At 44.7% G+C, this 14,949-nt stretch overlaps 1 protein-coding gene across 2 annotated transcripts in view; it reads right to left on the bottom strand.

The window, feature by feature from the left end:
* The window catches only part of SYN2 (synapsin II), a 224,078-nt gene that overhangs the window by 56,875 nt on the left and 152,254 nt on the right, over positions 1–14,949 (bottom strand). For both annotated transcript variants that reach the window (XM_087431526.1, XM_087431525.1), the window contains exons 7-10: positions 14,497–14,639; positions 10,194–10,268; positions 9,616–9,718; positions 8,126–8,275 (exon numbers count right to left, since the gene is read on the bottom strand). In XM_087431526.1, coding sequence (XP_087287652.1) covers positions 8,126–8,275; positions 9,616–9,718; positions 10,194–10,268; positions 14,497–14,639 — 471 coding nt within the window. The remainder of the gene's footprint in view (positions 1–8,125; positions 8,276–9,615; positions 9,719–10,193; positions 10,269–14,496; positions 14,640–14,949) is intronic.

Here is a 14,949-nt window from a genome sequence, read left to right as displayed (position 1 = left end):
GGAAATGTTTTGAGTATCTCTTTAGACCAGAGAGCCAGTAAAAAAGGACTGGCAGAATGTCCCACCAGAGGCCAGAGGCCAGAGGTTATTAGGCCTTAGTCCTTCAGTTCTGAACTCGCATCACTGCCTTTCCCAGGTCTGTGGTTAGCACATAGCCTGGATCATAGCATTTCAGATCTGGAAAGAGATTTTAAGTTACCTGCTCCAACAGCCCTAGCTCCCAGCCCACCCTTTTACAACGTCTGACAAGTGGCTCATCCTGGCCCTGCCTGAACATCAGCAATGATGTGGCAGCCACACACCACTTTTCCAGAGCAGCCATTTCCTCTCTCAGGACAGAGAGTTTACTCCTGTCTTCCAGCAGGTTTGCCTTTGGCACCAGTTCTATCCCATGACAGCTATCAGAGAGCTGAAGATATTAAGTCACGGACTCTTTGAGACTATTGCTATTCAACTGCAGCTTCTTTAACTTGTACTCATAGAATAGATTTGCCAAATGCCTTAACCTCCTACTTTCTCTTCCTGAGTACATTCCAGTTAGAGTTTGTCCTTGTTCTACTGTAACCCTCAGACTGGAAGCAACATTGGAAGTGTGGTTTGATCAGCTCAGGGTAAGGGAAGAGGCTCATCTTCCTCCTGGACACCATATGTGCATTAATGCTTCCAAAGGCTGAGTCTTAGAATCACTCCTCATGGGTCTAATTCACAAGCCAAATAAAAAGCCCATCGGTGTCTAAAACCCCTATATTAGCAATTCAGCCCTTTGGCTCTGGAAGATTTTATGGGAAAATAAAAAGAGTGGATGCAGTGTAACAGGAAATGAAAAAAGATTAGCTACATGAAGGAGAGCACCAGGATGTCACCTCTACTGGCATGACCCGAAAGCTTTGTCCAACTGAAGTTCTCACCCTGGTTCCCTGGAGTCTCAGAGCAGCAGCACACCTTTCCAGAGCCCCAGGATGTAAGGCCCAGCTCATGACTAGTCATGTAAGGGTCAGTGAATGTGAGGGGGGTTGGGAGAACAGGGCGTATGAAACCAAGGAGGAGGTTTCATAAGTGTATAGCCTAGGGGCTTTGGCCATCACTGGCCACCAGGTGTCACTGCCACCTTGAGAACAGTCTCTCTAAAGCACTTCAGAACCCATGGAGTAGAGGGTCACTTGCCCTGACCAACTTGCAGGGCAGCCCCAAAGCTGGCAGTCCAACCAGGCTGAGGCCAAGCTCAACCAGAAAAGGCTTTGCCACTCACCTCCTTGCTTTCAGTGACATATTTAGTGCCTCTTATATCCCTGCCCCTATTCCTTTGAACTGGGCATAGCAGTTAGCCTGGGCCCACCCCCATGACTTTGCTCTTTGTTTTCTATAACTAATCCTTCTCAGGCTAGGGGAGCTGGCAGACAAGAAGAGAAGGTGTGCCCTCTACTCACCTCCTTCCCGCCTCCTTTAGGTGCTCTTCTAGAATCAAAGAAATGAAAGCTCTAATGGTGGAGCTGTAGGCAAGGAAAGAGAGAGAGAAGAGAGAAAGGCAGACAAATGGCTAGTCATAAGCTTATCCTGGTCTTGACCTGGAATACTGGGCAAGAAGCAGCTCCTAAGGCTTGTGACTCAGGCCAGAAGCTCTTTCAGCCTGAGCTGCCTGAGCCACAGAAGAAAGGGGCCAGCAAGAGAGGCTTGACTGTGAGGAATGGAATGTGACTTAGTATCAGCACCTAAGGGCTCAGTTCACCATGCCAAGTCTTCATTGGAACCCAGGTAGTGTTCCTTGGTTTACATCCCTTCCACTTGCATGCTACCAAAATCGTTCACAGGATCCTGACACCAACTCTGACATGCTGCTAAGGCTGTTAAAGACATTCCAACTGGGAACTTATTCAACAAATACGCATTGCAATGGCATTTCAAGGGGAGGGGGGAGGAGGGGGTGGTTTGTCTGAGTAGGAAGAGTATTTTATCACTGTCATTTGTATAGAATTGCTATCATATGGTGATAACAAAAAGCAGACAGACTTAGTTTGTTATTATTGTTTAATTTTTCTCCCAATGACTGACTGCACCTGGGCAGACCACTCTCATCCACTCCTTCTTAGTATACCCATGATGGATTCAATGGCTACTACACGCTAGCTACTCTGCTAGACCTAGAGATACAGCAGTGAACAAGTCCCTACCCTTGAGGAGCTTACATTCTAGGGAAAGAGACAAAGAAATAAACAGATGAGAATGATCTCAGCTGACAGCAAGTGCTATGCAGAAACTTAAAAAAGGGAGGGGGAATAGCCAGTGATTAGGTGGCAACTTTGGATTGGATGGTTGAGGAAATATCAGTTATACAGTCATGAAGGAGCCAGCCATGCAAAAATAAGGGGAAGAACATTTCAGAGAGAGGATGCAGCTAATACAAAGGCCCTTATCAGTGTGGTTAGGGCACAGTAAGCAAGAATGAGGTTGGTACGAGGGCAAAGAGGCAGGTAGGGGCCTACGTGAATTGCTTGGGAAAAAATGGGAGAAGAGACAGATTTAAGGGAAAAAAACAAGAGTTCTGCTTTGGCCTTGTTATATTAAGGATGCCTTTTAGACATGCAAGTAAAGATGTCAAGCGGGAGTTAGAAATGTGAATCTGGAGTTCGAGGAGTGGTCAGGCCAGGAGATAGACACAGGCTGGCAAGATCACCAAGGAATGTATACACAGACCAAGTTCTAGGGCACTGACATTTAGAGGTTCAGCAGAAGTGGAGGAGCCAGCAAAGGAGGTGAGAAGAAGCCAACGAGGTAGAATGAAAACCAGGCAAGGATGGGGTCCCAGAGGCCTAGAAAAGAAAGTGTTTCAAGAAGGAAGGAGTCATCAACTGTGTCAAGGCTACTGAGAAGTCATGCAAGATAAAAAGAAAAGTGACTACTGGGCTTGGTGACATGGAGGTGACTTTAACAAAAGCAATTTCAGTGGGATGATGGCGGGGGAATGCTGACAGGAGTGGGTTGGGAAAATATGATGTGATGAAGGGGAGATGGTGGCTAAGACAACTCAAGAAGATTTACTGTGAAGGAGAGCAGAGAAATGGGGCAGTAGCTGGAAAAGAATATGGGGTTGAGGGAGGTCTTTGTTTTTTATTTTATTTTTTAAATGGGAGATATTTGTGTGTGGATGTGATAATCTTCTGGAAAAGGAGAAATTGAAGATGGAGAGGAGAAGGGGCACTTGAAAGTAAAAAGGAGGTGGGATCCAGATCACCAGTGGAGGGTGGGCCTTGGAAGCAGATTCATGTGGGTAAAGATGCAGGTAAGCTGGTAGACTGATAGTGAGAATATGAAGGCAACCTGGTCTGACATCTCCATGGGCCTGGAGCCACAGTGACTGAAATGGCTCCTCAATCATAACCAATGGAAATGTGCTATTATCAGGGAGAAATGGGAGGTGGAAATATGACCAGTACAGCCAAGACTTCAAGCCCAAGTTGCAGTGTTTTGCCAAGTGTGACAGACCGTTGGGTGTCTTCTGTCTTTTGGGTGGCCTAGGGTCAAGGCACAAGGCTCAGGAGGAAGCTAACAGAAGATCCAAGAAGACACCATCTGACAAATGGTGATGACCTCTGTGAATTCAGTTATGATTTGAATTTAGAATATAAACAAATTTTGGACAGAAACTGTATCCCATTCATCAGTGTAGCACTCAGTCTATTAATTAATTTAAAGCACATACTTTGGGCTAGGCCTGTGATAGTCAGTGGAAACACAGATCAATAAGGCATGGCTCCTGTCCACAAGGGGTTGAAAGTATTTGAGAAACATTTGCTAAATTAACTTAATTATGTATGTAGTAAAGAATTTGGCCTTACCCAAAGAGAGATCTGGCCTTTGTCCCTGCTCCTGGGCAGTAACCTCTAACTCTTGGGATTTCCTGAGCGATAGGAGTGTCTTTGTTATTCATGGTGGGGGCCCCTCAGACCACACCTGATAGTGTATGATAACAAGATGACTTGTAGTAGGCCCCTTAGGCCACATGGTATTAGCCTGATCTCCAGGGAGTGGAGAGTTGGAGATTGAGTTTAACCAGGTGATCAGTCAATCACGCATGCCTACTGTTAAAAAGAAACAACAGGCCCAAAATGGAGTCCCTTGTGCTAAGCCCCACACCAGCAAACCAAGACTTAATACCTAACCTAACTGCAGTTTCAACCTCCCCCAGGAATACACTCTTAACTGGTCAGTCTGGAATTTCCTGGACAGCAGTAGTGAGGTAATCCATCTGATAGACCCCCTCTACCTCCTAAAGAAAGATGAGGTAATCAGCTTTTTCCTTGTCCCTGCCCCCTTCTTTCTATAAAAGCCTTTCATTCTGTGCAGCTCTTTGGAGCTCCTTTCTATTTGCTGGACAGGATGCTGCTCCATTCATGAATCATTGAATAATGCCAATTAGATCTTTAAATTTACTTGGTTGAATTTTGTTTTTTAACACTATGAAATGAAATCCCAATAAAAACCCTGAACATCGAAGTTCAGGTGAGCTTCCCTGGTTGGCAATGTTCCCTGTGTATTGTTGCATATAGATGCCAGGAAGGTAAGAGTCCTAAGGACAACAGAAGCTTTATGTTTGGAACCCTCCCAGACTCTGCCTTATGCATCTTCCTTTGGCTTACTTTTGACCTGTATCCTTTCCTGAAATACATCTGTGAGTACAGCTTTCAATAAGTTCTGTGAGTGCTTTCAGAGAATTATTGAACCTGAGGGTAGTTCCGGGGACTCTATGAACTTTCTGTTGGTGTCAGGAGTGAGGGCAGTCTTGCTGAGGACTTTGCCTTTGGACTTTGCAGTTGGGCTGACTCCAGGTTTCATGTGACCTTAGAACTGAAAGGGATCTAGACATCATCTAATTCAACTCCATTCTATAGGTGAGGAAACAGAGGTCTAGAGATGGGAAGTGACTTACCCAAGGTCACATAATGTTACAGCAGAGTGGGACGAGCCCCTGAGTGTCCTGACTCCCAGGATGGTGTGCTTTCCACAATGCCCTGTTGTAGCTTCAAATGTGACACTAAGCAGAGAAAAGCTTATCCTTGAGGCAGAATGGCTTTGCTACAAGGGATTTTTGCAGGAACCCCTATATTTAGGGAAGCTCATTCCTTACCAGGTTTCCTGCCTTGACTCTGATAGATTTCTCTTTAAAATATTTAAGCTGCAATATTTAATGTTTACAAAGTAAGAGGCTTGTACTAAGGAAGAGCTAATGCTTTCTATGGGGTGGAAATAATTTTTTTGTGAATTCTCTCTTTGTTATGAACTTTCATGTGTCACATATCATTTTTGTTTAATCTAAATTTTATTGCTAGAAGAGATCTTAGTGGTTTTTTTCTTTTCAACCCTTCATTGTACACATGAAGATGCTGAGGCATAGAAAATAGGAAGAAATCTACCCAAGGTCACCTAGTGAGTCAGTGGCAAGAACAAGGACGAACTCAGGTCCCCTGACTCTCAGTGTTGCCTTCAGTCTAGTTCAGAATGACTTCCCTATAGGAGGCCAAGAGAGTGTTGCACATATTTATAAAAGTACTTAAGGGATCCTCACAGAATCCCAGAGCAGCCTATTTTTGTTTATCTTGTCTGGGCAGTGTCAGGCTCTCTTACTCTGTCATAAATTCTTTAAGCAGTTACTAGATGTTCTCTGTATTTCTCAAGGTTAAAGGGAAGAAGGGGACTACTTGTCACTCTTCCTTTAGAGCAATGAGCAATAATTTGCCAATCCCATCACTGAGAGAGACAGTGTGGACTAAAAGGCAAGACTAGGACCGAAATATTTTGATTCCATCAGATTTACAAAATCATAAAATCTACTACAGTCCTGATATTTTTTTAACCAGAAAAATCTTTTTATCACCTCTAGTTAAGTACAATATTTAAATAATGGGCTTGTATCTCAACAAGCAAAGAAGCTTTGTTCTCATAATTAGCCTACTGTAACTCTCTAGCAACTAACATTCCTGAAGTACAGGAACAGATTCTTGCACTGGGTCGGAGGTCTGACTCAGCATGAACCAGCTATTGAAGGTGTGAAACACCCTCAAGAGGCAATGTATGATAACAGCCTGCCACCTGGGGCTACTCTCAACTTGGATACCCAAAGAGAGTCAGAGTCAACATCTATTAGCTCAGGAACTCCCATTCATCCAGCATCAGTAAGGATAGAAGTATTCCACTCAAAGAAATTTTTAGAGCTCAAAAAGCATTTAGGGGGCTGGCCCGGTGGCACAAGCCGTTAAGTGCGCACACTCCACTGTGGCGGCCCGGGGTTCGCCGGTTCGGATCCCGGCACGCATCGATGTACTGCTTGTCAAGCCATGCTGTGGCGGCGTCCCATATAAAGTGGAGGAAGATGGGCATGGTTGTTAGTCCAGGGCCAGTCTTCCTCAGCAAAGAGAAAAGGATTGGCAGATGTTAGCTCAGGGCCGATCTTCCTCACAAAAAAAAAGTATTTAGATCATCTCATATTATAGGTGGGGAAACTGATATCCAGAGAGGGAACTGACTTACCAATTGTCACACTGTTTTATTTTAGTCATTTTCTACAGAAATACTCCTTATACAATATTTTTCTAGCTGTCTTAAACAGAATATGGAATACTGACTAAAATGTAACCCTTTCTTGAAGGCTCAGGTCTATTACTATGAATATCAACTATGCTTCTATGCTGTGATTCTGTGATACTCAAACGATGAGAAGATAAAGGGGGGTAATTTGTTTCTATACTAAATAATCCAGACTGCTTTATACTGTTTTTTCCCTCTCCCTCTCCTTTTCTTCTTTTTTACTGAAGGATTCTGAGAATCTAATTACTCAGCTTCTGATTGCAGTATAATCCCAGTGAGGCACTGATCTTTAGAAAAGGGAGTGATGATGTCAAACTCTAAGGTTGTAGGGAACCCAAGCCCAGAGGCTGTTTACTTACATAATAACAATAGGTAACCTTCATTGAGTGTTTATGATGTACTATGACATATTTTAGGTTCTTTACTTCATTTGATTCTCATAACAACCCTAGGAGATGGTGCTATTGTTCAGATCTCTCCTGAGTCACAGAAAAGGACCTTGTCCAAGGTCACAAAGCCAATAAATGGAGGGTCCAGGACTCAAACTCGGGTAGTTCTCGCTTCAATATTGCTCTGAATCACTTTTCTGTTCTATCTCCCTATAACTGTTTGAAGTAGGATTTTGAAAGAAAGATTTCTGAGAGATTTTCATTTATAAGTGATAAAACTTGAGCCCTGGAAAGGGTAGTGACTTCCCCCCAAAGTCACACAGCTGGTTAGAGAAAGAGCCAGACTAGGCCTTAGTTCTCGGATTCACTGCCCCAAGTTCTTAACACTTCATTATACAAAAGTTCAGTGGAGAGAAATGAGACATCTCCTAGACTGGGCTAAAGACCCTCAGGGACAGAGTCCCTGCCTTTCTTTGGTGTATTCTAGAGCCACAGGGCCTGAGGTTCCACAAAAACTTCAATGTGGATTTCCCACTAGACCTGTAGCTGGGATATTGTCACTGTGAATGTGAGTGGCCATGAGTCATGGCACCTCAGTCAACTGAAGAAAGCTGCCCCCTCTCCCTCAGAAGGGAAAGCAGATTTCTAATTTGAGTTTTACCTTATCACTCTCTCCCAGAATGATGGACCTCACCCCTCTCTCCAGAACAGCAGCTTTCTCAGAAGCATCCTTCTTTCTCTACAAATATGCAGAACCCTCACAGACAGTGAACAGCTGGTGAGAGGTCTGACCTAGCCCTTCCTCAGAGACTTCCCAGTTTAAAAGTGGGAACATCCTGAGTCCCAAGGGAAACTGGCTCTGGTTCCCTGGAGACTTCAAGTTCAGATGGAAGAGATTCAGTACTCCATCCCTGGACAGTTCTACAGCTGATACTGAAGATGGCTAATGAGAAGGCTCCTATAAGGAAGGGGTAGTGGAAGACAATCACACCTCCAGAGGGGAGAGGAAGGAAGAAAAATAAGAGGGAGAAGACTCCACAGATCCCATCCAGGCATGTGGGTATCTGACCTCTGCTTCATCCTAGAGCCACCACAGTCTAGAGTGGTGGGCTTGGGAATGGTTCTTGGCTCTCCTGTATCTCTTTCCAGCTGCTTACCTGTGGCTGCTGGGTGGTTAAGGGTCTCTGAGGAGACAGGACAGGAGTCCTAGACAGCAGCTGGTTCATCTTGCTGATGACTAGTTCAGTGATGAGTTGTCTGTCCTCCACCTGGTGTTCCCCAATCAGTGGCATGCTACAGTCCATGACCTGGGGGAAGACATGGCCCAGGTTAGGAAGGGTCTCGAAACATTAAAAGCCTGGTACAGTCTTTCAGAATGACTTAAGCCAGCAGAGACAGGTTGGGAATGAAGCTGGTGTTCTTGTCTTCAGCTGGAAGCATGTTCCTTTGCAGAAATAGGATCTTTGTCCCTTCCTCCTACAAACCTTTGCCTTGGGCCCTTCCTCCCAACCTTTACTCAGGCCAAGGCTCAGTGAGACCAAAAGACTGGTGGCTGAAGGTAGTGCGGAGAGGTAGAGAGTACAGCTCCAGAGCTCAGAGTTTGCAGGCAGGGAAAGCAGGAACACATCAAGGTCATTCCCTTAACTCTCTGGTTAGGAGCAGGTAGTTTTCATCTCTATGACTTCTCACCCACACAATCTCTATCTCCACACATACTCTGCCCATTACACAACTAGATTCCTTTGCCTTTGCTTATGATCTGGGATGCCTTCCCTTTTTGCCATAAATCTGATTCTTCCTGCACCTCAAGATCCAGATTAATGTTTTCCTCCTGTAGGAAGTGTCTGCCTGCCCAGGATCATAGACTCTGTAGTCCAACTCTCTCATTTATGGTTGAGAAAACTGAGGCCCAGTCAGGGAAGGGAGGTATGACCATCCAGAAGGTTACATGGCAAGCAGACCATAAAGTAGATTCCTAAGCCCACTTTGGTGTCCTGACACCAATCCTCTGCAAATACCACCAATTCCTGTCAAGGAGCCTTTCCTGCTCCCAGGAAGATTGGGCAGGAATGTGTGTGAAGGATTCATACTGCCACTGATTTTCCTTTTAATATGGGAAAACAGAGTCACTAAAAGTTGTGTTAGAGGACCAGGCTGAGTGAAGTGTCTCCAAGGCTCAAAGAGGTGCTAAGAAGAATCTCTTGCATCCAGGAGACCTGAGTTCTAGCTCAGGTTGAGACACAGATTCACTCTGTGGCCTTCGGCACATGCTCATGGTGTTAGGCCTCAGTTTTCTCACCTGCAAAATAAGCAGATTGCGCTGAATGATTCCCAAGGCCAGCTTTCTCAGATCAAGAATAGTAAAATCACTACAGTCTTCCTAGAGGAATGGCATTAGGCTAGGACCCCCAAGAACCCACATCTGGCATCTCTCACCCTGCTGTGGGTCAGTCTAGCTGGTCAGAAACAACAGCTTCCCATTTTTGCTATGCACATCCACTGTATGTGTCATCTGGGAACCTTCCCACGGCCCAAGAGACTCTAACCTAAGCACAGTCTGGGCTGCCCACACACTTCTCAAGCCAAGAGCTTGGCCTCCAGCCTTGGAGGTTGACTCTTACTGAAATATTCCTCGGGCCAGACTTACCTCAAAAACGTAGTCTTTCCCATCTTTGCCATGTACTGCTTTGACGGCACAGATGTCCAGACCACCAAACATCTCAGAGCAGGTATCCACCCACAGCTTGTACCTGGAGGGGATGGGAAGGTGTCACAAGGCTGGGGCATTAGCTCACATCAAACCTGCTTGCTGATCATGTTCTCCCTGCTGCCTCTACCTCTTCCATTGCCCCTCCCCGTCCCTCCTCCCACCACTGGCATCAGGCACACTGCCTTATTTACAGTGACCTTCTGCTTTGCTCTCCAGATCCTAACCATCTTTCCAGGCTTAGAGCAGGTCTCACCTACTCCAGGTGGCCTCCCTTTGCTATTCCAGCCCATAGTAACTACTTCTTTCTTGGAGCTTCTATGGTATGTCTAGTCTTTATCCCCACAATTCAGCATATAACCCAGTCTTGCCTGATCTTAACTGGCTGCTTCGAGCTTTGCGTTCTATCTGTCCTGTCTGATTAGAGGTTCCATTTGGGCAGGGCTCATTTTTTACCCCTCTTCATCTATGGAAGCCTCTCTCGCTGGGCTGGGGACTGGACGCCTTCTCTCACTCACCTGTCTGACATGGCGATCTGCTCCAGCATTGCAGAGCCAGTATTCGTCTTCCAGTTCCCTGAGATTGACGTCCTCCTGCAATAAGATCCCGCCAGGATAGGACAGGCAGTGAGCCACACCAGCAAGAGGAGGGCTTGAAACTTTCCAGAATTTTAGCTCACCACTGCTTTCCCCACCTACTTCTCCCACAAATAGCCCAGGGGCCAGTCTGCTGAAGCTAGAGCCTGACTGCCCCTGCCAAGCCCCACCTGCAATGCTCTCCTCCTCTCTATAAGAATCCAGCCTAGACTGCTCTGGCTCCATAGAGACTTCCCTATCTTTTCAACCAGATGAATACCTGCTCTCCTTAGAAACCCTACAGGACTTTGCCTGTACCTCACTTACAATCCTACATCTAATTTTTACTTTAGTTATTTGAGCTAAGTCTTCTGTCCACAAGTCTATAAACCACTTGAAGGTATATATCGCATCTTGTATTCCCAGAAGCTTACCCACTTAGCATCTGGGCTGACTTGGTATACACAAACTGAATTCTACTGGTCCTGGGAACACACTAGGGTTCTTGTGAATATCTCCCAATGGCTTCCTTACTAGCTCACTTATTCATTCAACAGTTAATTTCTGAGGCCTACAGTACTAGCACATGACTCTGGACAAGTCAGTCAACCTCTTCAGGCTTAAGTTTTCTCATCCATCAAATAGATCTGATGGAATCAAGTCACCAACCTCTTCTCTGCCATGCCGTCTGCACCCTCCATCCATGATCATGTGTTAAAGTCACCTACTCTCGGACTAAATACAAGGTGGATGACCTGGTTTCTGGTTCTGGATTTACTCTTGACTGGTTGGGTGACCTTGGGTGAATCACTTCACCTCTCTGAGCCTCTCTTATTCCTGCGTAACCACAAGTTTCTCATGAAGACCAATTGATACGGTTTTAAATAAACTGTAAAACACCAAAAATATGTCTTTTTAATTATTAGTCTTCACTTAGACACAGTCAAGAGAAAGGGGATGGCCTAGGAGACAGAAAAGCCCTGCTCACACCACTGATGAGCCCTTCAGTGCCATCTTTATCAATCACTACTGATTGGAGGTTGGATACGCTTGTCTCCACTTAGCAGTTCCCAGGAGTACCCTCCCCAGAGATCTGATTTCAGACACTGAGAAACCTAGACATACAGCTAGTTTTTCAGAGCCCTGAGGCAGCCCAGTGAGTCGACTGCTGTGGTAATAACAACTCCTCACATTTGTACAGTACTGACTGCTTTCCAAGGTGCTTCCTCCCTAAACCCCTCACTAGAGCCTTACTGCAAATCCTGTTGTGAGTAGGCTGGGATTCTTGCCCCCACCTTACAGACAAGGCAATTAAGATTCAGAGGGTTAGATGACTTGTCCAAGATTGTATATAGAGTCAAAGTAGATATAAGACAAAAATCCAGGACTCTTGGTTCCCTCATTGTGCTGCATTTTCCCATAAACCCCGCTACCTAGCTGAGAAAAAAACAAACTAATAGCTGCGTGGCTTGCAAAATCTGAGTAGAAACACAAAGACAGATCATAATAAAAAATAACACTGTCTTTCTAACACTGGTGGTTTACAAGTGTGTCCCTGTGACCAGGCTGGGCTCCTCAAGGGCAAGGGCAGAAAGTCATTCACTTCCATGTCCCCAGCACAGGGTCATGGTACATAACAGGGTCTCAGAAACTTTGAGTGAGTAATAATAATGTCCCTTACACTTTACACCTTTCTCTAACAATGGGATGCAGGGCACAGATCCATACAGGCTACCTGGGGCATGTGGGAGCAGAAGGGACACCAAGAAGCCGCTCAGTGACAGCTCAACTGTCTCTCAGGACTTGTAGGTCATCTGACCTCCATGGAGGGACCCACATTATTCCCTACTGAGAATGAAGCAGGAATAGCACCTTTTTCCACCAAAAGTGGCTGTTTCTGGATCTTTAGGGTGAGAGATGGGAGAGAATGGAAGAATCTCAAATCTTATCTTGGCTACTGCCAGGTCACTTCCTTCTTCTGAGAGCAAGGGAATGGCCAAAAGTTTGGGGAAGAGGAACTGAGAGGACTGAAACATTCCCCAAATAACTGACTGTCCCTTGGAAATAAAAAAGTAAGTAAATGCTTTCTAAAGCTGCTCTGGTTGCCCACTTTTCATCAGTGTTTGGGGATTCTCTTTTCTGATGCTTCATTTAGATTATTTTTAGAAGCCCTAACCATTAAAAATGTGGTGTCTCCTTTTAAGGATCAAGACACTCTTGTTTCACTGTCATAAATGTTTTGTGTTTATTTAGGGGATTTTAAAATTAAAGGATAAGAAATCTGCTTTCCTAGGTGCCTGAACATACTGATTTTACTGCTTCTTTTAGCTAGTTTTAATCTTTTAAATTATCCTGTCTTACATTGTGCATAATTTTAAAGCAACCCCGAATTCCTTTCTGAAGCAGAAAAACTATAAACAAAAATACATAAATTTTTTGAAAGTAGGAATCTAGTCAATAAAGGTAAAAAGATTCTCTACAAGGGCCTCAGTTCTCTACAAGGGCTCTTCCCTGAATACTTATTGGGTGCCTATGACACGCCTGCTGCTGCACAAGGTAGTGGAGCTGGCAGAGATGGTTCCATCATTCCTGCCCAGACAGCTCAGAAGAGAGAGATACAGAGTCACATGTGTGAAAAGAGTGTGTGAACTGGAGGTGTGTGAAGCGTTATGAGAAGGGAGTGTAGGGAAGGGGCTCCTAACTAACTCCAGGGGTGGGGAGTATTAACACTAAAAACAGGGATGCGGGAAACAGATGGATAAGCAAAAGGGAAGCTGCTGAACTCTGAAGTCTCCCGAAGTTCTGAGAGGCAAAGTTCAAATTTATATATTATAATGTCCTTTCTTTATAAAGAAAGTACTACCTTAAATTTTTTAAAAAGTGGGAGGTTAATATTTCCAGAATTGGAATTGTAAGCCATTTGTATTCTTATGTATATTATGGAGGATCAGGGGGTCTAGAAATCTTTTCTTTTTCTAAATTCTAATGGAGGAAACCTTTAATTTTCCATTCCAGCAAATGGGCACAGTTATGTGGAGAAGTCATCTATTCTCATAACCACTGGGCTTTTAATGTTCTGTAGTGTTTTCAGGGCTATATATTTACATCAGGAGTTTCTTAACTTTTTCTGTGCTTTGGCAGCCTAGTGAAGCCTAAGGATTCCTTTAAATGCATGAAATATATAAGATGTGTAAATGTATAAAATAAAGTACATAGGACAACAAAGGAACTCAATTATTTAAAATAATTATTAAAATAGAGGCATCAAAATATTAAACAAATAAATCTGTGATTAGTAAAAAATACGTTTCTTGGGGCCAGGCTGGTGGCATAGTGGTTAAGTTCACGCACTCCACTTCGGCTGCCTGGGGTTCGCAGGTTCAGATCCCAGGCAGGGACATATGCACTGCTTATCAAGCCATGCTGTGGCGGTATCCTATATAAAGTAGAGGAAGATGGGCATAAAGGTTAGCCCAGGGCAATCTTCCTCAGTCAAAAAGAGGAGGATTGGCAACAGATGTTAGCTCAGGGCTAATCTTCCTCAAAAAAAAAAAAAAAAGATACGTTTCTTTGTAAATAACAAATGTGTTTACAGATGTAAATGTAGTGGCAGATCTAATAAGTACCATGATTCTTAAGTAGTGATAAAAGTAATTGGTATTTAGAGATACCTGTCACAACTGTAGTGTGATACAAAAATCTCTGTGATTACCTTTTTTCTGTGTGTGTGTGTGAGGAAGACTAGCCCTGGGCTAACACCTGTTCCCATCTTCCTTTACTTTATATGGGACGCCGCCACAGCATGGCTTGACAAGCAGTGCATCGGTCCGCACCGGGGATCCGAACCTGTGAATCCCGGGCCACCAAAGCAGAGTGCGTGAACTTAACCACTACGCCATTGGGCCGGCCCATGTGTGATTACCTTTAGTAACAAGGTTAGACATGCTGCTGCTAACTGTTGTAGACTGTTGTATTTGTTCATAACTGAAGAAAATGCCAAATTTCACTTAGAGGCTAGTGAAAATAAATATTAATTTTATTTCTCATCTTAGTTCCCGGACCCCTCCTCTGACTTGAAAGAAACCCAGGCTAATACTCCCTGACTTGAATGGCACCCCCTCTCTGTTCTCTGCCTTGTAGGCCAGATGAAGTTAAACTGAGAGTTGGCTGCTACGTGGAGGCTCAGATTGTCCACTGGGCTGAGGAGCAAGTGAAGAGTATCTGCTGGGACCCCACCCCCACTCACATGTAAGCCTTGTAGTTGTTGCCTATCTTCTGGACCCTGATGTCATACTTGGCGTCAATGAAAGGCTCTGCTGTGGCGTAGGTCTGCGTGAGGGCCACCACACTAGCAATGTCCTGGAAGTCGTAGTGGTTTTCCACTTTGACCTAATGTTGGAGCAAGGTAGAGGGAGAAAAGGAAACATACACACACATACACTGAGAGTCACAAGAGCCCTGAGCCTCCAAATGCATCAAGGTATTTCCCATCCAGATGCAGATCTGGGTGCTACATCTCCCTAGGAGGCCCCTTCTCTCTAGACTCCCTTTCCAGGGCTCAGGAGCCACACTTGCTCAAAGGCCCAAGGGACCAAGCAGGTGGCCTGCACTCTGCTTTTTGAAAGAGGCCTGTTTCAGTAACACTCATGGCTTCAGAGGGGCCAAATCATCTTCTCCTTGGAAAGAATTCATTAGTAAC

Source organism: Ceratotherium simum, chromosome 5 (genome assembly GCF_057802395.1).
Source record: "Ceratotherium simum simum isolate JZ-2026a chromosome 5, ASM5780239v1, whole genome shotgun sequence".
Classification (NCBI taxonomy): domain Eukaryota; kingdom Metazoa; phylum Chordata; class Mammalia; order Perissodactyla; family Rhinocerotidae; genus Ceratotherium; species Ceratotherium simum.
This window is presented reverse-complemented; position numbering and strand designations above follow the sequence as displayed.